Source organism: Euleptes europaea, chromosome 10, assembly GCF_029931775.1.
Source record: "Euleptes europaea isolate rEulEur1 chromosome 10, rEulEur1.hap1, whole genome shotgun sequence".
NCBI lineage: Eukaryota > Metazoa > Chordata > Lepidosauria > Squamata > Sphaerodactylidae > Euleptes > Euleptes europaea.
Genome location: NC_079321.1, coordinates 11,208,011 through 11,232,003, shown reverse-complemented (window position 1 = coordinate 11,232,003; position 23,993 = coordinate 11,208,011). Strand labels below are relative to the sequence as shown.

General features: G+C 46.3%; 1 protein-coding gene across 1 annotated transcript in view; it reads left to right on the top strand.

Moving 5' to 3' along the window:
- ADGRF5 (adhesion G protein-coupled receptor F5) overlaps positions 1–23,993 on the top strand; it is a 59,683-nt gene that overhangs the window by 10,355 nt on the left and 25,335 nt on the right. The window contains exons 2-8 of the mRNA XM_056856842.1: positions 10,450–10,516; positions 13,204–13,356; positions 14,717–14,893; positions 15,450–15,568; positions 18,422–18,480; positions 20,001–20,146; positions 23,072–23,284. Coding sequence (XP_056712820.1) covers positions 10,450–10,516; positions 13,204–13,356; positions 14,717–14,893; positions 15,450–15,568; positions 18,422–18,480; positions 20,001–20,146; positions 23,072–23,284 — 934 coding nt within the window. The remainder of the gene's footprint in view (positions 1–10,449; positions 10,517–13,203; positions 13,357–14,716; positions 14,894–15,449; positions 15,569–18,421; positions 18,481–20,000; positions 20,147–23,071; positions 23,285–23,993) is intronic.

Below are 23,993 nucleotides of genomic sequence, written 5' to 3'. Positions count from 1 at the left end.
ATAAAGGCATGCCAATAAAAAGTGCCAACAAAAGGAAGCCCAAGTATAAAAGTGCTGAGCAATCTAAAATTATGTTGATAAAACAGTCCATAGGCTAGGAGCTGATAGCTAAAGAAGATAGAACCCCTCAGCCAGCGTGGTGTAGTGGTTAAGAGCGGCGGACTCTAATCTGGACAACCGGGTTTGATTCCCCACTCCTCCCCATGAAGCCAGCTGGGTGACCTTGGGCTACTCACAGCTCTCTTAGAGCTCTCTCAACCCCACCTACCTCTCAAGGTGCCTGTTGTGGGGAGGGGAAGGGAAGGGAAGGCGATTGTAAGCTGCTTTGAGACTCCTTAAGGTAGAGAAACGCGGGGTATAAAAACCTACTTTTCTTCATAGTTAGATGTCTGGATTACTTTAATGATGATATTGTTCACATGGCCAATTCGGCTCTGAACAGTGTCACACTGAGATCAAAATAAGAAAAAAGAAAAACTAACTATCTAACTAGCCCATAAAGTCTTTAGTTAACGACTGCCAACCTGCTTGGATCGGCAGCATTTTACACACGTGCAGTTTTTGAAAAAAAGCCAGTGAACACCTGTCCGGGCACAGAAGTTGTTTGAGGCACACCAGGGCAGCGGCTCCCGTCCAGTCGGCACAGGCAAGTGCAAGTAAGTTTAACTGTCGAACTCGTTCAATGCAAAATTCAGAGCCTCCCTAATATGGACCTAGGCTGTAATATGCACATACAGAGACGTGAGATTACGTCCCACTAGAGCTGTAGCCGTATGGCACGTTGTTGATACACATAGGAGCTGAAGAAGTGCGTGTGCACGAAACGACCTGGTCCTGGACATCTGGCGTCCTTCTTCTCTGATGGTCTGCATCACTGACCTTGTTCATCCCCTTGGATATTATGTCTACAAGGCCGTTTTGGACTATGCCTGCTTGATTTCTAAGAGACATGTTATGCAGCCCCAAGGTGTTCAAGTTTTCATCTGATACCTATGGACTGTAGCTCAGTGTGGACTTTGGGCTGCGTAGCTCAGTGTGGACTTTGGGCTGCGTATGTTATAGAATGCTTTTGTATATTGGGTTTGCTGTATATTGAGGTTTCTACACAGTGATACGTTCCAATATACCTTACTCTCATTTTGTGTGGTACCTACCTGCCTATGTTGTTGAATAGGTTATTGTTTGTACTTATATAACCAGTATACTATTGTTGTCTTGGTCCCAGTGCTTGTTTTGTTTTTGACATACAGTGTAACAGCCTGAATAGCCCAGACTAGCCTGACCTCATCAGATCTTGGAGGCTAAGCAGGGCCAGCCATGGTTAGTTTTCAGATGGGAAACTGCCAAGGAAGTCCAGGGTTCTTATGCAGAGGCAGGCAATAGCAACCACCTCTGTTTAGGGTTGCCATGCCCCTCTCTGCAACCAGCAGGAGATTTTGGGGGCAGAGCCTGAGGAGGGTGGGGTTTGGGGAGAGGAGAGACTTCAATGCTATAGAGTCCAATTGCCAAAGCGGCCATGTTCTTCAGGTGAACTGATCTTTATTGGCTGGAGATCAGTTGTAATAGCAGGAGATCTCCTGTTAATACCTGGAGGTTGGCAACCCTACCTCTGTTTGTTTCTTGCCTTGAAAACCCCATCGGGGCTGCCATATGAGTTGGTTGCTACTTGATGGCAGTGGTGTAGTGGTTAAGAGCGGTGGTTTGGAGCGGTGGACCTTGATCTGGAGAACCGGGTTTGATGCCCCACTCCTCCACATGAAGCCAGCTGGATGACCTTGGGCTACTCACAGCTCTCTTAGAGCTCTCTCAGTGCCACCTACCTCACAGGATGTCTGTTGTGGGGAGGGGAAGGTAAGGTAAGTTGGTTTGATTCTTCCTTAAGTGGTAAAGAAAGTTGGCTTATAGAAACCAACTCTTCTCCCCCTCCTCCTCCTCCTTCTTCTTCACATAACGTTGTTCACACCCAAAACATTATCATACTGAGTCAGATCATTGGTCTCTCATGGTCTACTAAGTAGAGTTGACGACTCTAGGTTGGGAAATACATGGTGATTTAGGGGGTGGAGCCTGGGGTGGGCAGGTTTTGGGAAGAGGAGGGATCTTAGGAAATATTCGGAAAAACATTTTTTTTACAGTAAGAGTTGTTCGACAGTGGAATCAGCTACCTGGGGAGGTGGTGAGCTCCCCCTCACTGGCAGTCTTTAAGCAGAGGTTGGACAAGCATCAGGGATGCTCTAGGCTGATCCTGGATTGAGCAGGGCGTTGGACTAGATGGCCTTTATGGCCCCTTCCCACTCTATGACTCTGTGACCTCATTGATGCACAATGCCATAGAGTCAACCCTCCAAAGTAGCCATTTTCTCCAGGGGAACTGAACTCGGTTGCCTGGAGTTCAGTTGCAATTCCGGGAGCTCTCTAGACCCCACCTGGAAGCTGGCAGAGGATACCTGAGGTCTCAGGCAGAGGCCTTTCATATAATTTACTGACTTGTTCGTCCTCACAAGGCCATTAGGATTAAGCACGGTTATTCCTCAGCATCTTTCTAGGAATATTTGATACTTAGCACAGGGCCGAGGCGGTTCTCTGTGGTGCGTGGCACCGTGATAATGGTTTGTTTGTCTTAAAACATACAGTATGTTTTTTTCATTGCTCCTCTTACATTCCAGAGATAAAGAGCATAAAACGAAGGGCCTGGCTATGCCTACAAAATACTAAGCTGCACAAGGACTCAGTTCTCGCTTAGAACCCTGAAAACTGCAGCTGTTATATATATATATATATATATATATATATATACACACACACACACTGATTAATTTTAATAGCAATTGCCGGATGTGCTGCTATTGCTTTGCTTAATAGATTGAGGGCGTATAAACCTCTGTTTACTGTGCAAAGGTAGTTTCGAGGCCGGCAGGATAGCTGCCAAGTCATACCGCAGGTTTTGAGACTTAATCCTAGAAATATGTTTAATATTTAGGAGGCTTCTCTTCAGGAAGTGCCAGCAGAAAGCCTGATGGCAACAGGGATTCCCCCCCATGGGTTTCTGCCCTCGTCTTCTCAGCCTGTTTTTCCAGCTGTGACAGCCTAGGGTCACCAATCTCTGGGTGGGGCCTGGAGTTCTCCTGGCATTGTGACTGGTCTCCAGATGACAGAGATCAGCTCCCCTTAGGGTTGACAGGTCTCCCCTCTCCATCGGAGGGCAGGCACCTCAACAGAGTTTATAAAGTCGTAGAGTATACCCTCCAAATCTGCCATTTTCCCCGGGGGAGCTGATCTCTATCAGCTGGAGATCAGTTGTAAAAGCAGGAGATCCCCAGCTAGTACCTGGAGGTTGGCAACCCTAGCGTCAAAGGAAGTGTGAATCCACTGAAAATCTATATTGTCGAAGGCTTTCACGGTCAGAGTTCATCGGCTGCTGGCGAAACGTCAGGAAAGAAAATACCAAGACCACGGTCACACAGCCCGGATAACCTACAAGAACCACTGAAAATCATCTAAAAAGGAGTGAGGGGGGGAAGCATTCGCCTCTATGGGGTTGTAGCACTCAAATTGTAGGGTTGCCAGTTTCGGGTTGGGATCTATTTGGAGATTTTGGAGGTGGCTCCTGAGAAGGGCTGGGTTTGGGGAGGGGAGAGACTTCAGTGGGGTATAAGGCCAATATAGTTCACTTTCCAAAGCAGCCATTTTCTCCAGGTAAACTGACCTCTGTCACCTGGAGATCAGCTGTAATAGCAGGCGCTCTCCAGGCAACCCTAGACAGACAACCACAGCTGCAGTCGCAATCTGAATAGAGAGTGACAAGAACATTTTGACAGCTTATTTTTTGTATTTTCTAAACCTAATGGTGCAAAGAGGTGCTGAGCCCCCCGATCACGTAGTCTGACCCTCAGTAATTGCTCTGAAACTGGCTGCCAGTAGAAGTTCAAACTCCACCCTCCCGAGAGTTGCCATCTCCAGGTGGTGGCTGGAGATCTCCCGCTACTACAACTGATCTCCAGGTGACAGAAATCAGTTTACCTGGAGAAAATGGCTGCTTTGGAAGGTGGACTCTATGGCAGTATACCCCATTGAAGTCCTTCCCCTTCCAAAACCCCAACCTCCTCAGGCTCCGTCTTCAAAATCTCCAGGTATTTCCATCCCAGAAATGGCAACCCTAACCCTCTCACCTGAATGCTTTTCATTACATTGTGGGTGGATTTTAAACTGCCAGTCTCATAACCCATTTCCTGGTTTTAAATTGTCATAATGATTGTTCCATATTTACATAGTATTAACAACTCTGGGTTGGGAAATTCCTGGAGATTTGGGGACAGAGCCTAGGGAGGAGTTTGGGGAGAGGAGGGATGTGATGTCCACGCTCATAGCCAGAATTTTTTTTCGTGGGGGCGGGGGAGGCAATTTTTTTGTTAAGAGGGCAATTTAGCATGGTGGAAAGCTGGCCTTTATGTGTCTGTACAGAACTGCCACATTTATACTTCTAAATAAGTAAGTCCAGTGGTATATCACACAAAAATATTTCGGGTTACAGATATATTTAAATGTAGAATATATTGACTACTTTAACAGGTAACAGACAACACAACTTTTCAAACTGTTCAACAGTATGTAGAGTTGCCAGGTCCCCCCAGCCACTGGCAAGGGGGGGTTGGGTGTCCATCTCCAGGTTGGGAAACTCCTGGAGATTTGGGGGTGGAGCCTGGGGAGGACAGGGACCTCAGTGGGGTAGACTGCCATAGAGTCCACCCTCCATATCATCCATTTTCTCCAGGGGGACTGATCTCTGTAGTCTGGAGATGCATTGTAATTCTGGGGGATCCCCAGGTCCCACCTGGAGGCGGGCATCCCTAAAGAAGAAGAGTTGGTTTTTTTTATGCTGACTTTTTCCTACCACTTAAGGGAGAATCAAACCAGTTTACAATCACCTTCCCTTCCCCTCCCCACAACAGACACCCTGTGAGGTGGGTGGGGCTGAGAGAGTGTGACTAGCCCAAGGTCACCCTGCTGGCTTCATGTGTAGTAGTGGGGAAACCAACCCGGTTCACCAGATTAGCCTCCGCTGCTCATGTGGAGGAGTGGGGAATCAAACCCGGTTCTCCAGATCAGAGTCCACTGCTCCAAACCACTGCTCTTAACCACTACACCATGCTGGTTCTCTGACAGTATGCATATGGTTCCTCTTTGAAAAAATCAACTCTGGGAAATGAAAGTTGGTGGGAGACAGGGAGAAACAATGAATCAAAATACATAGCCTGAAGTTGAGGCTAAACTTGAGGTCTCAATTTAATTCAAAATCTCAGAATACTTAAGACCTACAAAGTTCAGGTCATTGAACCAATGTAATCGAAGATGAATTCAAGAGTAATAGGTAATACCTTTTATTCCTAAACCCATTAAACGGTTTAAGTTGTGTGCAACCTTAACTAACTTCCCTTCTCTTCTTCAGGATAGATATTAATTTCAAAGGTGGGGGAGGGGGAGAGAAAGATGTTTTAGGGCATGGAATAGGGTTGCCAACCTCAGGTACTAGCTGTAGATCTCCTGCTACCACAAATGATCTCCAGCGGATATAGATCAGTTCACCTGGAGAAATTGGCCACTTAGGCAATTGGACTCTATGGCATTGAAGTCCCTCCCCTCTCCAAACCCTGCCCTCCTCAGGTTCCGCCCCAAAAATCTCCAGGTATTCCCCAACCTGGAGCTGGCAACCCTAGGTAGAAGAAGCCAACTCTGCAGTTTAACAAGATGTGGTATAATAGGTAGTAAGCTGGTTAAATTGGGTTAGACCACATAAAACAGATTTCATACTGCATCCAAGAGCTACTGGGACAGAAAACTGGTAATGGCTGTTCTTCCAGTCAGCACGAGTGGAACTATGGTGCTGGACCTAAGAGACCCAGGTTCGAGTTTCTACTCTGCCATTCTCAGCCTCACCTACTTCACAGGATGGTTCTTACAACCTAGTCACCCTAGTCTATGGACAGACTCGCACTGCCAGGACCTTGCAGCGTCTTCCTCGGTTGTGGCTGCCTGCTTTTGCCTGCTTCTTTGGGCTCAGGGGAGCATTGGTGCCGGGCAACAGCCCAGCAGCTGCCGGTTCGCACTTGCTGCCTCCTCCAAGCATGAGCAGCGAGCAGCATGTTTCGCCTTCTTTGGGCTTAGAGGAGAAGTGTTGGGCGCACGCAAGATTGATGCTGCCACCGCCTCCTCTAAGCCCAAAAGCGGCCCCTGCCCAGGCTCACCCTAAAATGCTGCACATTTAAATGTATTTTAAAAACAATTTTCCAGAGGGTACCTGCCAACCCTACAGCTGGTTTGAGGTAGGGATGCCAGCCTCCTGGTGGGACCTGGGAATCCTCCGGAATTACAACTAATCTCCAGACTACAGAGATCAGTACCCCTGGAGAAAATGGATGCTGTGGACTCTGCGGCATTGTACCCCACTGAGGTTCCCGTCATCCCCAGACCCCATCCCCAAATTTCTAGGAGTTTCCCAACCCAGATCTAGCAACCCTACCCTCCATCTCCCACTGGTGCTCCCATGTTTCCCAGGTCCTAGTCCAACACATTAACCACTTGTCACACTGGCTCTTTTACAATATCCTTTAAGAAGTCATAAACCAGAAATCTGCAACAAAACCCCTACGAATGTTCTCTGCGACCTGCTTTTCCATTTCAGGGCAGAATGACTGTTTCAGTTTAAAACAGAGTGTGTTTACCTTTTATCTGCTTTGTGTTGCAGGTTCTGCATCCATAAAACGCTGGGGAAAGATGCTGTTCTGGACGATCGCTTGGTCATTCTGCACCCTGCTCCAGATTGTCCAAGGGTCTTCTCACAGTTTGTGGGACTTGAATTCCAACTCACTCATCCTTTCCCCTGTGAGTAGCCTTCACTCTACATAGCTGGCTTGATTGAGAAGGGGGTCTTCCAAGGCTGGTATGAAAAAGGTGCAGGAAAGTTTCTGAAAATGCGGCTTCTCCTTCAGCAGAGTCCCGCACATCCAACGGAGGTGCACAGAGAATCTTGGCGTTGTACCCATGCGCAGAGCATGACAAGTGAAAATAGGTGGGGGTCCCCTTTATGCCCCCGAACGTCTATACTGGAGCTCATGGGACCTGCATGGACAAAAGGCATGTGGGATGGGGGCAGCAGGAAGGAGAAGAATTTTGTGAAATAGCTGGCTGGATCTAACCCTGGGTCTGGGCCAGTTTTTAGGAACCCCAGAAAATTCCTGCATATCTGAGACTAGGTGAATGCATGCAGATAAAAAAATCTACACAACAGGGCCACCCAGGGCTATGGTAGAGGTTTCTGCAAACCTAGCAGAATACCAGGATTTTCAGAAAAGGTCTGAAGTTTTTAATGAGGATAGCAGGAGATTTTTTTTTTTTAAAAAATGACAACCAAACTGTCACGAGAAGATGTTTGTGAGGTCTTGAGCACCATTTAGGGTTGCCAAGTCAACCCCCCGCAATGCCAAAAACCATGCCTGATGTAGAGTGTGCTAGGCAATCTGCAGGCGGGTTTAATGCCTTCTGCCAGGCACTGGGCAACCCACCTGACACAATAAGCCCAGGAGTGAAAACCCACAGTAAGCCCAGGAGGGAACCCACAAGTATCTGCAGAGGGCATCACATTTCCCTCCCCCTCCACTTTTTCTTCTTTTCCTTCCCTGAAAACCCCCATAATCTCTCTCTTTCCCCTGCCTTCTTCTTTCCTTCCCACCATTCTAACCACTGCACAATGCTGGCTTTTGTGGGGTGGTTGCTCTTCAACAGCAGCAAGCAGCCAGAATCATACAAATTGTACGGTACCAAATTATCGGGTGGTTGCTGCTGGGTCTGACCCTGACAAGTCCTCCCTCAAGGGCCAAAATAGCTCTTTAAAAAGGCCCTGCCCACTCCCTTCGCCTTTCACTGGCAGCAACCAAAGTTGGAAGAGTGGCAGTTCTGTTGTAGTTGCCTAGAAACGGCCATTGAGGACATTAGTCTCTTAAAGCTACAGGTGCTGCTTTAGCTTCTGTCATTTTGGGGAGGTTAACCCCCCAGGTTTTAAAGTATTGTCGAAGGGTTTCACGGTCAGAGTTCATTGGTTCTCGTAGGTTATCCGGGCTGTGTAATCGTGGTCTTGGTATTTTCTTTCCTGACGTTTCGCCAGCAGCTGTGGCCGGCATCTTCAGAGGAGTACTCCTCTGAAGAGTACTCCTCTGAAGATGTCGGCTGCAGCTGCTAGCGAAACGTCAGGAAAGAAAATACCAAGACCACGGTTACACAGCCCGGATAACCTACGAGAACCCCCAGGTTTTGTGTTTGTTTTTTTAAATTTCAGATTTTCTGCATGCCTGGGGCTTTTCTTGGGTTTGTAGAAAGATCTGGGAGTCCATGGTTCCAGTCTCTCGATTTAAGTATCCACAGATTTGGCCATGTTGAGAATTAGATATATTTGTTTCTGACCATCTCTCTGAGAGAACTTGAAGCATAAGATTATCACTTCAGCTGGAAAGGGGAGAAGTGGGGCCAGCGAATGAAGGGGGGGTTAGTGGGGGGAGAACTGGATTTCAACTTGTGTGGCTATAAACAAACTTTTCAAAGAAGCAGCATTCTTGAGACATTTTGACTATTGCTGACCTCAGTGAGAACAGCAGAGTGCCTTGCCAAGAGCCAGTGTGTGAAATTATTGCAGAAATAATATTATTCTCCAAAGAGTTTTCATTCTTTTACATTTCTCACGCTCCTCTTCAGGGTCAAGGGCTTGAAGAGAAGATCTGGGGCCTTTTCCTGTATGTCTGACCACAGGCTAACCGCCCACTTCTCTTCAGCCCTGGGCAAGAAGAGAAATTTCCGCTAGGCTTGCCTCACCGATTCATATTAAGAAATCGGAGTTGCAGATCCCTTTTCCCCAAGACGACTAGGGCTGCCAGCTCCGGGATGGGAAATGGGAAATACCCAGAGATTCTTGGGGTGGAGCCTGGGGAGGGAAGGGACTGCAGCGGGGTACAATGCCCTAAGGTCTACCTCCCAAAGCAGCAGTTTTCTCCAGGGGAACTGATCTTGGCCGCCTGGAGATCAGTTATCATAGCGAAGGTTGCCAACCTGGAGGTTGGTAACCCTGAAGACGACCCAGGCATCAAAGTTGCTAGTTGATAGGGTTGCCAGGTCCTTCTTCTTCAGTTGTAATAGCAGGAGATATCCAGCTAGTACCTGGAGGTTGGCAACCCTCGGAATTCTAGGCCAGTGTTCGCTCTAACAAAGCCCGTGTGCGTCTGCAATAGTATCAGGCAGCTCAAAGCAAAAGGGTTGCTACAAAGCCTGGATTAAGTTATCAGAGACATTGTGTATTTTGTGCTCAGCTGCAGATATTTATGTTTAGTCATCCGTTAAATACAACTGTAAGTCAGTTGTTTTGGGAATTCACAACTTCCTTGTGTCGGTTCCAGAAATGACTTATCAAATTCACCCTATCTGTAGAGTTGACAATATCATGACCTGGAAGAAAATTGTCCCAGAGAAAATATGTCCCGTCCCCTTTAAAATGGGGCAGAGTGGTAAGCTGCAGTACTGCAGTCAAAGCTTTGCTCATGACCTGAGTTCGATGCCGACAGAAGTTGGTTTCAGGTAGCCGGCTCAAGGTTGACTCAGCCTTCCATCTAGGATTGCCAACCTCCAGGTGGTGGCTGGAGATGTCCTGCTATTACAACTGATCTCCAGTTGAAAGAGATAAGAACATAAGGAAAGCCCTGCTGGATCAGACCCAGGCCCATCAAGTGCAGCAGTCTGTTCACACAGTGGCCAACCAGGTGTCTCTAGGAAGCCCACAAGCAAGATGACTGCAGCAGCAGCATCAGTTCTCCTGGAGAAAATGGCCACTTTGGCAATGAGACTCTATGGCATTGAAGTCCCTCCCCTCTCCAAACCCCACCCTCCTCAGGCTCCGCCCCCAAAATCTCCAGGTATTTCCCAACCCAGAGCTGGCAACCCTACTTCCATCCTTCTGAGGTTGGTAAAATGAGTCCCCAGCTTGTTGGGGTTAAAGTATAGACGACTGGGGAAGGCACTGGCCAACCACCCCGTAAACATAGTATGCCTAGTAAACATTGGGATGTAACATCACCTCATGGGTCAGTAATGACCCCATGCCTGCACAGAGGACTACTTTTACCTTTAATGGGATTCATTCATTTATTTTACTTCGAAAGCAGCCACTTTCTTCAGGGCCACTGATTGCTGTAGATTTTGTCTGTAGATTTTGTAATTCCAGAGGATCTCCAGACCGCACCTGGAGGTGGGAACCCTAAGCCAAGCATACCACTCCACTAGTCCCCCCCCAAAAAAAAAAAACCCTGGAAGGTGTGGAGTAATAAAGGAATTAATAAAGAGCATACGGAAGAGTCACCCTTGACTCTTCCGTATGCTCTTTTATAAAATGGAAATTTGCCTTTCTTCTTTCAGCTACACGGCAACGGAGGCAGAGAAGAGATGTCTGGGTCGAGAGACTTACATAGGCAGAAGCGGCAAGGTATCTCCATCCTGTTGAGGATCTCATGTTTATTATAGATGGAAACATTATTCGTAGACAATCAACTCATACAGCCACTTGGCTTTCTTCCAGCATAGACTGCGCTCTGCTCACAGTCAGTGGCCATTTATGCTTGGTACTTAGCAGCGCGTTCCAGGCTGAATTGCCCCGCATATTTTTTTGAGTTTTTCACGCTGAACAGTCACTCAGGAAGTGACTGCGAAGCCGGCACACACCTGCTTCGCTTTTCTTAAGAGCCCTTTTAACACGACCTTTTGTGTTTGCTCTGCCCTTGCAGTGAAGAATTCCCTCAAGGAAGTATGAAAAATCACTGCCGTGCGTTAGCTATACATACCGGTTGCTAATGGCTATGCAAACAGAAACGAAGAAGCAGGCAGGCGAGTGTGTGTGTGTGTGGGGGGTGTATGCGGAATTTCTCCTTTTGTGTCGGGACCATGAATAGACATTTTAAGGGTTGCATTTTAAAAAAGAGCATGAAAATTGACCCTGCATAAATGGCCAGTGAGTTGCCCGAATTATTTGCTACAAGTGCAAAAGACCATGTTTATCACCACGGGGGACGGGGAGATTCAGTGACCTGTTTATCAAGAGCAAGCGATGGACAGTGGACTTGCAAATTGGCTCTCTCTTGCAAGTTGCATGAGTCAAATCTCGAAATCATGGGCTGTGACCTGCCCCTCCACTCAACACAGTGTGGGGCCTTGACCTAGCACAAGGATCCTTCTGGTGGTGGAAAAGGCTGTTCCATGCGAGGAAGGCTTCTTGGGATGGAATATGGTCAATTCGAAAGGACCAATCACCAGGAGCTGGGGTGGTGGTGGGGAGGGCTTACTCAGCAGGAACCCGCATTTTCTGTTTACATGGATCCATTTGCACATAGTTTAGTCCCTGCTCATTCCAGGTAATGCGGGTTCATTTGATCCTGGGTGGAACGGGGATGGAACTGGGTTGGAACTGTGCTAAGTGACCATGCGTTTTAGACCTATGTCTCCACCCTTAGCTAACCAGAGTGGTAGGGTACATCTCCATAAGTGCATGTTGTGGTAAACATGTAAAGTGTGAAGGGAAGATATGTAGGCATGCAGGAAGATGTTGCCAGTTGAGGCTTTAGAGAAACCCGGTTGAGTCCTCTCAGCAGTCCACTCTGTTGCCCCCCAGCCGCTGAGGGCCAGCAGGGGTGGGGATGTTTTTTAAATCCTCATTGCACTGTAATTTCCAGCAAATACGCAGAAGTGATGTCACACTACTGGTGTGATGCCGGCACGATGCTCTAGGATTCATAGGAGCCATAGAGTTTTGCCATACTCCTAGAGTGTCACATCAATGTCATGCCAGCAACATGATGTGGCTTCCAGGTATTTGTCAGTTGTTGGCGTCATGTTGTTTCCCCCCTCCCTGCCCTCTCCGTCCCTCTTCCATCAGGCTCCCTGGCGCATCTTACTTTCACATGTGATGTTTTTACCACAGCAAGCACCAGTAGAACACGGGTCTATCCAAGATGCCTTGTCAAGTGTGAAGGAACAAAATGAGTTCAGTAACTGGAGGTCGGAGAATGACCACTGCTGGACTGAATGTGAACAGACTGCTGGACTGATGGACCTTGGTCTGATCCAGCATGGCCTTCCTTATGACCACAGTGGTGAAGATAGGAGCTAGTTGTCCCCAAGTCTCCAATCCAATAACACAGTCCTAAGAATCGCGGCTTATTTCATAGGAGACAAAATGGAAGTAAGGTGGTTGCACATGGGGACAGGCTTCTGTGGTTTCCCAGCTGCTGGTGCAGCTGCTGATAAAGTGCAGTGACAACAGGACTTCCATATGGCGGGTTTCCACGTAGTTTCCCTGTCCCAACCTCCTGGCAGCAGCTATCCTCCCTCCCCCTGGCCACTAAGGCTTTTTCAATTTTTTAAAATCAGCAACTGAATATTGGTATATCAATATAATATTGTAACAATTGTTGTATCGATTTCTTTCAATTCCCAAGTTTCGTTTTTTTAAAAAGGAAGTCCCTAGCTCCTTTTGTTGCAGAGATATACCTTTCCCCTTATAGCTCCACAATGAAATGCCCTAGAGACTTACATTTTAAAAAAATAAAGCTGGGGATTCAGATAATCTGAAACTGCAGATTGTTTTAGTGTTGTATCACTATAACAATATTCGATTGCCAATTTAAAATAACAAAAACAAAAAAAGCCCCCAAGTGGCTGGAGAAGGAAATGGCTGCCGCAGGGAGAGGCTGCGATATGGGTGTGAAAATCTAAACTTTCCCACCCACACAAGAAACAATCTAGGCTTTCCTGCAGCAAACTTTGCAGCAAAGCAGACTTAGAAAAGATTGGCAAAAGGCCAGGGAAGCCCCAGGAGGTGCACGAATGCTGTGGGTAAGCAGGAGAAAAACCTACGGCATCGAACCCAGAGCAAATAACCTGTGTGGAAATGGCCCAGATACAGCTGAAATGAAGGATCAGAAGATTGTAGGGAGGGGAGAAAGCCAGAAGGCCATGGCTGAGGAGCCCATAAGAACAGAGGAAAAATGGCCATGCAAGTCTTCCCAATTTCCATTATTAGAACTGTCTCTGTATATAAAAGATTTTAAGAGGCTTAAGAGAAAGTAGGCAGTTTCTGATCATTTATGACAAGTTCTAACATATCCAGTTGTTTTTCAGCTGCCTCATCTGTAGAATACACCGTTGCCGTTGAGATACATTTTGCGGATTCTTCACTCCAGAATACCATCAAAAGTTACCTAAACAATCTTAGTTTTTCACTAAATGACTCTGATCCAACTGAAAAGATTTCAAGTATTCAGGTTACCACAGGTGAGTAGTCTAGCAACAGTGCCAATGTCAAAGATGTGCATCTTGGGGGCCCTTCTCTGCACATGTGTCAAGAACATGCATAGCAAAATAAACAGTCCCAACCCTACTCCTAGTCATAGGGTTGCCAGGTCTCTCTTTGCCACTGGCGGGAGGTTTTTGGGGTGGATCCTGAGGAGGGCGGGGTTTGGGGAGGGGAGGGACTCCAATGCCATAGGGTCCAATCACCCAAGCGGCCATTTTCTCCAGGTGAACTGATCTCTATTGGCTAGAGTTCAGTTGCAATAGCAGGAGATCTCCAGCTAGTACCTGGAAGGTGGTAACCCTACCTAGGCATGAAGTATCCGGGGCTTTTCATATTCTCCAGAAACGTTCCCCTATAAACATTTGCTCCGCCAAGGACCCGAAAGCTTTTCCTTTCCCAAGGAAAGGAAGCCTGTCAGGAAAATATGAGTCGCAAGGTTGGGGCTTCTTGTCGTTCAACAAGGATACCGTTGGCTTTGCTTTCATGTTACAGGAAGCTGCAACGGCACGTTGTCAGCATGTTCCCTTTCCTTGCAAATGTCTCCTGCTGTGATCACACCTCATGGGGTAAAATGCCTTCTAGATGCTGAATCACTGGATGGCATTAAAAAGTGACATAATGCAGAAGCATCGAAACATTCTAGGAATGTGAATCTGCTTAAAAATGGGAGGGAAGGCCTTCTCCAAACAGCCTTCAAAGGGCCTGTGTTTTGTTTGAATCTCGAATGCAGAGTAAATGCATTGAATGAAACAGAGCGGGTTCAGAGAGCCTGCGTGGTGTGGAGCTTAAGAGCGGTAATTTGGAAGTAGGGGACTCCAAATCAGAGAACCGGATTTGATTCCTCACTCCTCCACGTGAGCGGCGGAGGCTAATCTGGTGAGCTGGATTTGTTTCCCCACTCTTCCACATGAAGCCAGCTGGGTGACTTTGGGCTAGTCACAGCTCTCTTTGAGCTCTCTCAGCCCCTCCTACCTCACAGGGTGTCTGTTGTGGGGAAGTAAGGTGGCCAGGTCACTCTTCACAACCGGCGGGAGGTTTTTGGGGTGGAGCCTGAGGAGGGTGGGGTTTGGGGAGGGGAGGGACTTCAATACCATAGAGTCCAATGGCCAAAGCGGCCATTTTCTCTGGGTAAACTGATCTCTATCAGCTGGAGATCAGTTGAAATAGCAGGAGATCTCCTGCTACTACCTGGCAGTCGGCAACCCTATGGGGATGGGAAGGGAAGGCGATTGTAAGCCGGTTTGATTCTTCCTTAAGTGGCAGAGAAATCGGCATATAAAAACCAACTACTCTTCTTCAACCAAATACCGTACCTAACCTTTGTTCTTTCTGTTTCAGTGTGCAATTCAACAGGTAATAACGGCACTCGCTGTTGTTGTGAAGATGGGTATGGGTGGGCCAGTAAGGTATGCAATCCTCCAGCCTGCCCAAATATCACTGCAGCAGCAGAAGAGCACCGCGACTGTATCACACAGCTACCTTCTCAAGGACTGTATTGCCAGAGATTGCCCACAGGTAAGAGAAGGCAATAGCTAGTGTGCAATAGCTGCCAAGTCATCATAATTTCTCACAGATGACCTGAAATAATGAAAAAATTTGTGGTTTGTGATAAGAAAAAGAAGGTTAAAACCAGCTGGGGGCCTGTGAGTAGGGTTGCTGTCTCCAGGTTAGGAAATACCTGTAGATTTTGGGGGTGGAGCCTGAGGAGGGCAGGGTTTGGGGAGGGGAGGGACTTCAATGCCATAGAGCCCATCCCCCAAAGCTGCCATTTTCTCCAGGCAGACTATTTCTGTCTCCTAGAGATCAGTTGTAATCCCAGGGGGTCCCCAGCCACCAGTTTATACGATTGGTTTTTCATCTGACTTTGGGCTATAGCTTTCCTGGCGAAGACTATTGTCCTTTTTTTACTTCTGAAAAGTGTCACACAATCTCAGATGACCATACAGTGGGGAAAAAATGATTAGATGTGAACAGAATCTTAAAAAATGGGCGCTGATTGAAAGAATGATATCATAAAATAGTCCTTTCTTCAAAATCATTAGAGCTTTCCTCCTCTTCTTCTCTGTCACAGATAGTGGAGATACCTACATAACAAAAATGGACGTCCGGCTCAAAATACCCTTTCAGGAGGCCCTCAAGGATCCATCCTCAAATCTGTATAAGCAATACACAAGAGATTTGGATCGTGCAGTACGTCTGAGATTTTAAAAATCATTTCCATCCAGCGTTTTGTGTTTTTTTTTTTATTTGCTCTATTTATACCCCACCTTTTTTTCCTATGGTAACTCAAAAGGGCTTGTGTCGTTCTACTCTCCTCCATCTTATCCTCACAACACCCCTGTGAGGTAGTTTAGGCTGTGAGTGTGTGACTAACCCAAGGTCATGAACACATGAACACATGAAGCTGCCTTATACTGAATCAGACGCTTGGTCCATTGAAGTCAGTATTGTCTACTCAGACCGGCAGCGGCTCTCCGGGGTCTCTGGCAGAGGTCTTTCACATCACCTACTTGCCTGGTCCCTTGAAATGGAGATTCTGGGGATTGAACCTCAAACCTTCTGTATGCCAAGCAGATGCTCTGTCCCTGAGCTTTATACTGAATCAGACCCTTGGTCCATCAAAAACAATATTGTCTACTCAGACTGGCAGCATCTCTTCAGGGTCTCAGGAAGAGGTCTTTCCCATCACCTACTTTACTTGTCCCTTTAACTGGAGTTGCCGGGGATTGAACCTGGGACCTTCTGCATGCCAAGCAGATGCTCTACCACTGAGCCATGCCCCCTCCACCCAACCTTTTAAAAATGAGAGAAACCAGCAAGGAATAGAAATGCCAGCAGTGCACAGAATGTGGCAACATGCACCAGTCAGCTTCTCCTAAATGAGCCGCTAGGTAAAAGACACAGAACTCGAAAATAGTTTGTAGAAGGATTCAGACACTCTGAGGGGGAAAGAGTAGTAACTTAACGTATTACTTCAAACAATGGATTAATCCAAAACTAGATACCTGAGCCCATCTGCACATCCACTCAGAGACACAAGTCTTTTTTGCTGTTTGCATGCTCTGTGCACACTATAAGACAAAGACCATTTATGCCTGGTAATTAGCAGCGCGTTCCAGGCTGAAATGCCCCGCACTTTTTTTGAGTTTTTCTCACTGAACCATATTTCAGGAAGTGACTGCGAAGCCGGCGCATACCTGCTTCGCATTTCTTAAGAGCCCCTTTAACGCGACCTTTTGTGTTTGCTCTGCCTCCGCCGTGAAGAATCCCTTCAAGGAAGCATGCAAAATCACAGCCGCGCATTAGCTATGCAAACGGAGGTTGGCTAATGGAAGGAACGAAGGAGCAGGCGAGTGGGGGGGTGGAATTTCTTCTTTTGTGACGGGACCGTGAATAGGCATTTTAAAGGTCACTTTTAAAACAAAAGCTTTGAGCTGGCATCAAAACTGACCCTGCATAAATGGCCAAAGAAGACCCATTCCTTTTCCTAGCAAGGAGAGCACTCTACCTTCTCCATTGTGCACTGTTTGAAAACAAGCTTCTGTGGCAGGGCAGAGATTCCAGTCTAGATTGACAAGATCCTAGTCTGCCATTCTAACCACTACACTACCCCAGCGGTCTATTTCTAGATGTTGATGTTAAACATTTATCATTTAAAAGGTCTTCCTGTACTAAGCAATCAAGCGGAAATGTACTGACCTTCCTGTTTGATTTCTGAGGGAGTCTTATGAACATAATATATATTGAGAGCCAGCGTGGTGTAGTGGTTAAAGTGTCTGATTAGGATCTGGGAAATCTAGGTTCGAATCTCAATGTGCCATGGAAACTTGGTGGGTGACCTTGGGCCAGTCGCACGCTCTTAGCCTAACCTACCATACAGGGTTGTTGTGAAGATAAAATGGAGGAGAGGATCATAGAATCATAGAGTTGGAAGGGACCACCAGGGTCATCTAGTCCAACCCCCTGCACAATGCAGGAAATTCACAACTACCTCCCCCCCACACCCCCAGTGGCCCCTACTCCATGCCCAGAAGATGGCAACAAAACCCTTTCAGAATCCCTGGCCAATCTGGCCTGGAGGAAAATTGTTTCCTGACCCCAAAGTGGCGATCGGCACTACCCTGGGCATGCAAGAAAGGGACATGAGAGCCAAATACTGATGCAACCCTTCCTGCCCTCCCTCTCATGATCTGCCTAAGGTCATAGAATCAGCATTGCTGACAGATGGCCATGTAGCCTCTGCTTGAAAACCGCCAGGGAAGGAGAGCCCACCACCTCCCAAGAAAGCCTGTTCCTCTGAGGAACCGCTCCAACTGTTGGAAAGTTCTTCCTAATGTTTAGCCGGAAACTCTTTTGATTTAATTTGCTGTAAGCTTCTTTGGGGGATATAAATAAAGTATATAAATTCAATTTTAATATATAGTTAAAATCATTGTGTTATTAAGTTATTCAGTGTACAGTGGGAAATCAGTGTACAGTCTGGGTATAACCCTCCACCCACTGCCATGAACATCACATGAATGAAGGCCGGAGGTCATCAGAGACAGTCCCATGGCCATCATGATGGCCAAGAAGTTTTTAGCCACCCCTGACAAAGAGGGAGTTAGCATGGATGTTAAAGAGACTGAGGACCAACATAAGTGCTGAGACCAATTTGATCAGTTCACGCTGGGAGACAGCGGGGGTATGGTTTGGGGACTGCAGATTTGGAAATCGATGTGAAAAGGCCCAAAGGCCACCCTACTGAAGGTGTTACTGAGAGTGATAGGGCTTTGTTAATTAAAGAGGGGGAAAATGAATTTCAGAATTCCAACATACATCCTCCTAATCCAGTTGTAATGGGTCATTTCCGAATCAAAGGTTTTTTAGCAGAAAAACCATGTGAATGCTGGATCAGAACTACTGAAACCAAGTAATTCAGTAATTTGCTTTCACGAATAGCAATAAAGTGTCCCCTGAATGAAATAAATAAATAGTCCTACTTTCTCTGTGGTTTTAATTGTCTTATCTATGTATTTAAAGCATTTATACATTCTTTTTCAGTTTACTGTGGGCTACGGAACTTTACAAGACTTCATAAGTGCAAAAGTTACAGAGTACAAGTAAGGAAAATGTGTCTTTTTACATCTTACACTTGAGAAGGTTACAGGAGGGAATGGAATAAATCATCCAAATTATTGAATCCTTTTCCCGAGGTTGCAGGGAAAGGTCAGCAAAAAGCACATACACAGTGTAGATACCATCCTAAACAGGGTTTAATGAAGGCATTGTATGTTTCTCTGCACAGGTATGTATATTGAGAAATTTGGTTAATATAGCAGAGTTGGAAGTATGATATTGCATGCAGTAAAATAAATCTGCCAGGAAGTATATTGCAAAAGTAAGATTTAAGTTCACTAAAGTAGATTCAGTTCACATTCAGGATGCAGTCGAAAGGAGAGAGAGAAACATAATCTGAAGATCACTACCCCTATAGCAAGTGACCAGATAATCCGGTGTCACATACATGGGAGTATGAGCGCATTGTTTCTACAGGAGAGACCTGTAGAGACATGTGACTCCATGAAAAGCTATGCGGGCAATGGGGCAGAACAAAGGGCACACACAGAGAGGAGAGGCCAGACGACGTGTTTTCAGAAGACAAAGAGGCCGATTCTGTAGAAGAGACTTGATATTTTCCTGTAACGCAAATGCAAAATGACATTTAAAAGATGCTGTTCAGAGAAATGTAGGGTTGCCAACCTCCAGAATTACCTATCCTGCTCCTAAGCAATTGCAGAACCCTTGGAACAAAATTTCAGTGGGGCTCCGAAGGCTGCAGCAGGAGGGAGAGAGAGGAAAATTCCTTCCCTGTGATGGCTGGATAGACATCAATGTGTCAGTTACTGCAATTTGACTACCTTTTGCTCTGCTATCCCCTGGCCATGGCAGGGCGATTCTACTTTTCTAGTGGATGAAATAGTGAGGAACGGACAGTGGTGGTGGAAAGTGCCTGACTTATGGCAACCCTGTAGAGTTTTCATGGCAAGAAATAAACAGAGGTGGTTTGCCATTGCTTGCCTCTGCATAGCAACCCTGGACTTCCTTGGTGGTCTCCCATCCAAGCACTAAACAGGCCCGACCCTGCTTAGCTTCCAAAATCTGATGAGATCAAGCTAGTCTGGGCCATCCAGGTCAGGGAGGAACAAACAGGAGGAAAGATCAATGATGGCAAGGGGCGGATTGGCCACTAAGGCCACAAGGAAAAGTCCTGGTGGGCTGATGGCCTGGGTGCTGCCCCCCTTCTGGGGTCACCTACCTGAGCTGAGAGGTGGGTGGGAGGGAATGGGCAGGCGGGTGCAGCCACAGGCACTGAGCAGAGGGTCAGGCAGTTCTATGCAGTTGGTATGGCATTGCCACTGCAAACCAGGATCCTGTTCTTCCTATGTTCATTCCTCCATCAAGGGCTGGGGCCATGGGGGGGCGAGGGGGCGAGGCCATTTCTGCCATTGATGGGGGCTGCAGTCTTACTAGTGTCATTTTATAAAAACCGGAAATACTAGGGTTAGGGTTAGGCCATGGAGTACCGTTGATTATATTCCCGAAATCTGAAATAACATACCTGACGTTTCCCTCTCTCTAGGAATGGAAGCACTGTGGTCGATTATGAGGTAACATCCGCAAGGGCTATACTAGTGGAAAATGCAAATGCAAAAGTGGCCGAAGCCTTAAATAGCTCCTACAATTTAGATCCTGCCTCGTTTAGGGCCTATTCTGTGGAAGTCTACGGTAAGGTGGAAGACCTGCTTGTGGACATGTATATTATTAATTTTGATGGTACCAATACCTTTCTTCTCCCCAAAGAACACATGCATATCCAGACCACACCAGTTTTAACACTGCCGTTCTAGAGAAATCACTTGAGTGATCTCATGGAATCATAGAGTTAGAAGGAGCCATATAGGCCATCTGGTCTAACCCCCTGCTCAATGCAGGATCAGCCTAAAGCATCCCTGACAAATGTTTGTCCAGCCGCTGCTTGAATACTGCCAGAGAGGGGGAGCTCACCAACTCCCTAGGCAGCGGATTCCACTAGTGAACAACTCTTACTGTAACCCCCCCCCCAAAAAAAAAAACTTTCCTAATATCCAGCCTGTACCTTTAGAGGAAGGGCTGAACCTGTAACCTTCTGCATGCCAAGCAGATGCTCTATAAACTGAGCCACAGCCTCTCCCCTAACCATACAAACCATTGTTTGTAACCATTCAAGATGGTTTGTAACCATCTTGAATGGTTACAAACAAGGCTGAAATTCACCTACCTTGTAGGGCTATTATGAAGATGAAATGGAGGAGAGGAGAGCCAGGTAGACCACCCCAACCTCCTTGGAGGAAAGGTGGAATAAAAATGGACTAACCAGATAGTGTTCTGCTGAGGAAGCAACAAAACTAGGAGCTCACCATTCTGTTGCCTCATCTTGGGAGTGAGCAGATGGACTCCGAGAAACTGCAACTGAAATTCAATCAATCAATCAAGTCAACATTTTTTACGATCAAAAGATCGGTCAACATCAGTTTAACGGCACAATTTTCATACCAATATAAAATTAACATTTGTACGTAAATTATCCTAGAATCATAGAGTTGGAAGGGACCACCAGGGTCATCTAGTCCAACCCCCTGCACAATGCAGGAAATTCACAACTACCTCATGTTATACTGATGTTGACTGAGCTTTGATTGTAATAAATGATTGATTGACAGTTGAAATTCACTGATATTAATCACTTATAAAACTCACATCACATGTAAATCCTGGATCTTTCTGAAGGAAAGAATGCCCATTTTAGTTGTCTTGAAGTACCACTACGTCAATGCCATGAGCAGAGTCTTCCAAGGGTTTCCTCAGTCACGACACCAAAACTCTGGAACCCCTTCCCAAGGGAGATTCATCTGTCTCCCTCTATGGGTGTCTTCCACCAGCGGGTGAGGGCTTTCTTGTTTCATTTGGCATAACCCCAATAACAAACCTGGCCACCCTCCCTTATTCTGGTATCGAGTGTTGATGTGTTTTTATTGAATTATTTTAAATTTTAGATATTGTTCTTAATTGTTCTAATGCACTGCCTTGGGGGCCCTGATCGGTTGGAAAAGCAGAATAAAAATGAGAAAAGAGCAAGAATCCAGTAGCACCTTAAAGACTAACAAAATATCTGGCAGGGTATGAACTTTCGTGAGCATCTGAGTTTTGCCAGTATCTGAAGAAGTGAGCTGTGATTCACAAAAGCTCATACCCTGCCAGAAAGTTTGTTCTTCTTTAAGGTTCTCCTGTGTTATGGGCCCACCGATCTGAGAGCCCTATGTTTCTTTCCCCAGCTGATCAGAGTGTGGTATTTTGCACATCTGCAGAATTTTCAACTCAGAGTAAGAAGCCTTTAAAGGAATATATAGCTGCATATTTCCTACAACTGGGCTCTCTGCCAATGAGTCACATTAAGTTACATCAAAGCATAAATAAACAGTTTTTTATCTCTGAGTTGGCGTTCGGCATGACACTTCAGCAATCGGAACAATGCACATTCCTTGGGCGGACCCCCCTTCTCTCTTGGACTAATTCTGACCTCTGAAAGGGCAGACTGTCAACATGGTGTAGTGGTTAAGAGCGGTGGTTTGGAGCAGTGGCCTCTGATCGGGAGAACCGGGTTTGATTCCCTACTCCTCCACATGAGTGGCGGAGGCTAATCTGGTGAACCAGGTTGGTTTCCCCACTCCTATACATGAAGCCAGCTGGGTGACCTTGGGCTGGTCACACTCTCTCTGCCCCACCTACCTCACAGGGTGTCTGTTGTGGGGAGGGGAAGGGGAGGTGATTGTAAGCTGGTTTGAGTCTCCCTTAAGTGGCAGAGAAAGTCGGCATATAAAAACTAACTCTTCTTCTTCCTGTCTGACCTCTGGAAGGGCAGGCTGTCCTGTCTGAGGGAAAATGTCCTTTCTGGGAGACATGTGCCTGCCTGAGTGGAACAGAATCTATCCTTTCTGAAAGGATTCTATGCATTTTAATTAGCAGGTAAAGATGCTATATATAGGTGTTGTAAACATAGCAGTGGGAGGCTTCTCTGGTCTATTGCGTTAGGCTGAGATTCTCAATGTTAGTATGTATGTACGGTATGTATTTTATACTTTAAACTTTGTAACAGGCATTTGAATCAGACTTATCTTATTTGAATCAGATCTTAGACCTTGCTATGTTAGTGCTAGTTTGTATTATGTTTTAATATTCATATTCCTATCTCATATATTCCGTTTGAAGCTTTACAATAAAAAGAACTTTGATTAAGTTCCAATAAGTTGCGTCCTGCCTATTTGTAGGTGTCTAAGCTAAGTAAGATAAAATATCACTTCTCATGAAGGGATCCATTCTAGAAGCTTATTCACTGAGTGGCCGTGGCCTCTTCAACTGGACTCTTGCTCTTTTCTACTGCTACAGACAAACACTGCTTCCCATTGGGATCTATCTCAGTATAAAAACGTTTTAAATAAATCATTTTAAAAGGTGTGTTTTTGCCCGCCGGATATATTCTGATCAGGTCCATGTGGTTCTGCTTAGGGAATAATAGTTATTCTGTGTTAGCAGTATGCTATATAATTTTTAAAAATCGGAGGGGAATACTCATTTTCCACTGGTTTTGAAGACTTCTTTATTTTACATTTCCAGGTGGAACAAACATCTCCATTTCGCCCAAACCAGTTTTCAAGGGGGACACTGTCACCATGAGGTGTGAGTCGAGATCGAATTCAAACAACGTGACCTGGTCTTTTGGGGAAAGTAACATCATCAACGGCAGCAGGCACTACATAACAAGTGCTCATTCAGATGGAAAGTCAATATCGGTGCTGAAAATCCAAAACATTACGCTGGATGATTCTGGTAATTGTAAACGAAGAGCAAAATGGCGACTAGAGACTGAGTCAGACCAGTACTTGATCTAAGGGTCAGATCTGTCTCCTGCTAAGAGGGCGGGGAGTAGAGAGGAAGGATGTCAATCAAGCACTTGGTTATGGGCATTGGCCCGGAGTCACCAAGGACAGTGAGTAGGCTTAAAACCTTGCAGCTTTTATCAGGCAGCAACAAATGCCTCACTATAGGAAGAGGGGTTTTCTTGTTGCTGTTCGGACTGGTTGTCCTGCCATTACCTCCTTTGAGCAAAGCTAGCAGTGATGCTCAGGTTGGCTCCTGACCTGACATCTCTCCAGACTGACATTCAAGCATGACTTTATGCTCAGTTCTGCGTCTCCATCAATTATTCGTATTCAGCACTTGTTTCACAACAAGCAGCCTTGTGGAGAAGAGGCAGGCTGGAAAGTTGGTAAAAGGTAAAGGTCCCCTGTGCAAGCACTGGTCATTCCTGACCCATGGGGTGACGTCACATCCCGAGTTTACTCAGCAGACTTTTGTTTACGAGGTGGTTTGCCAGTGCCTTCCCCAGTCATCTTCCCTTTACCCCCAGCAAGGTAGGTACTCATTTGACCGACCTCGGAAGGATGGAAGGCTGAGTCGACCTTGAGCCGGCTACCTGAAACCAACTTCCGTTGGGATCGAACTCAGGTCGTGAGCAGAGCTTGGGCTGCAATACTGC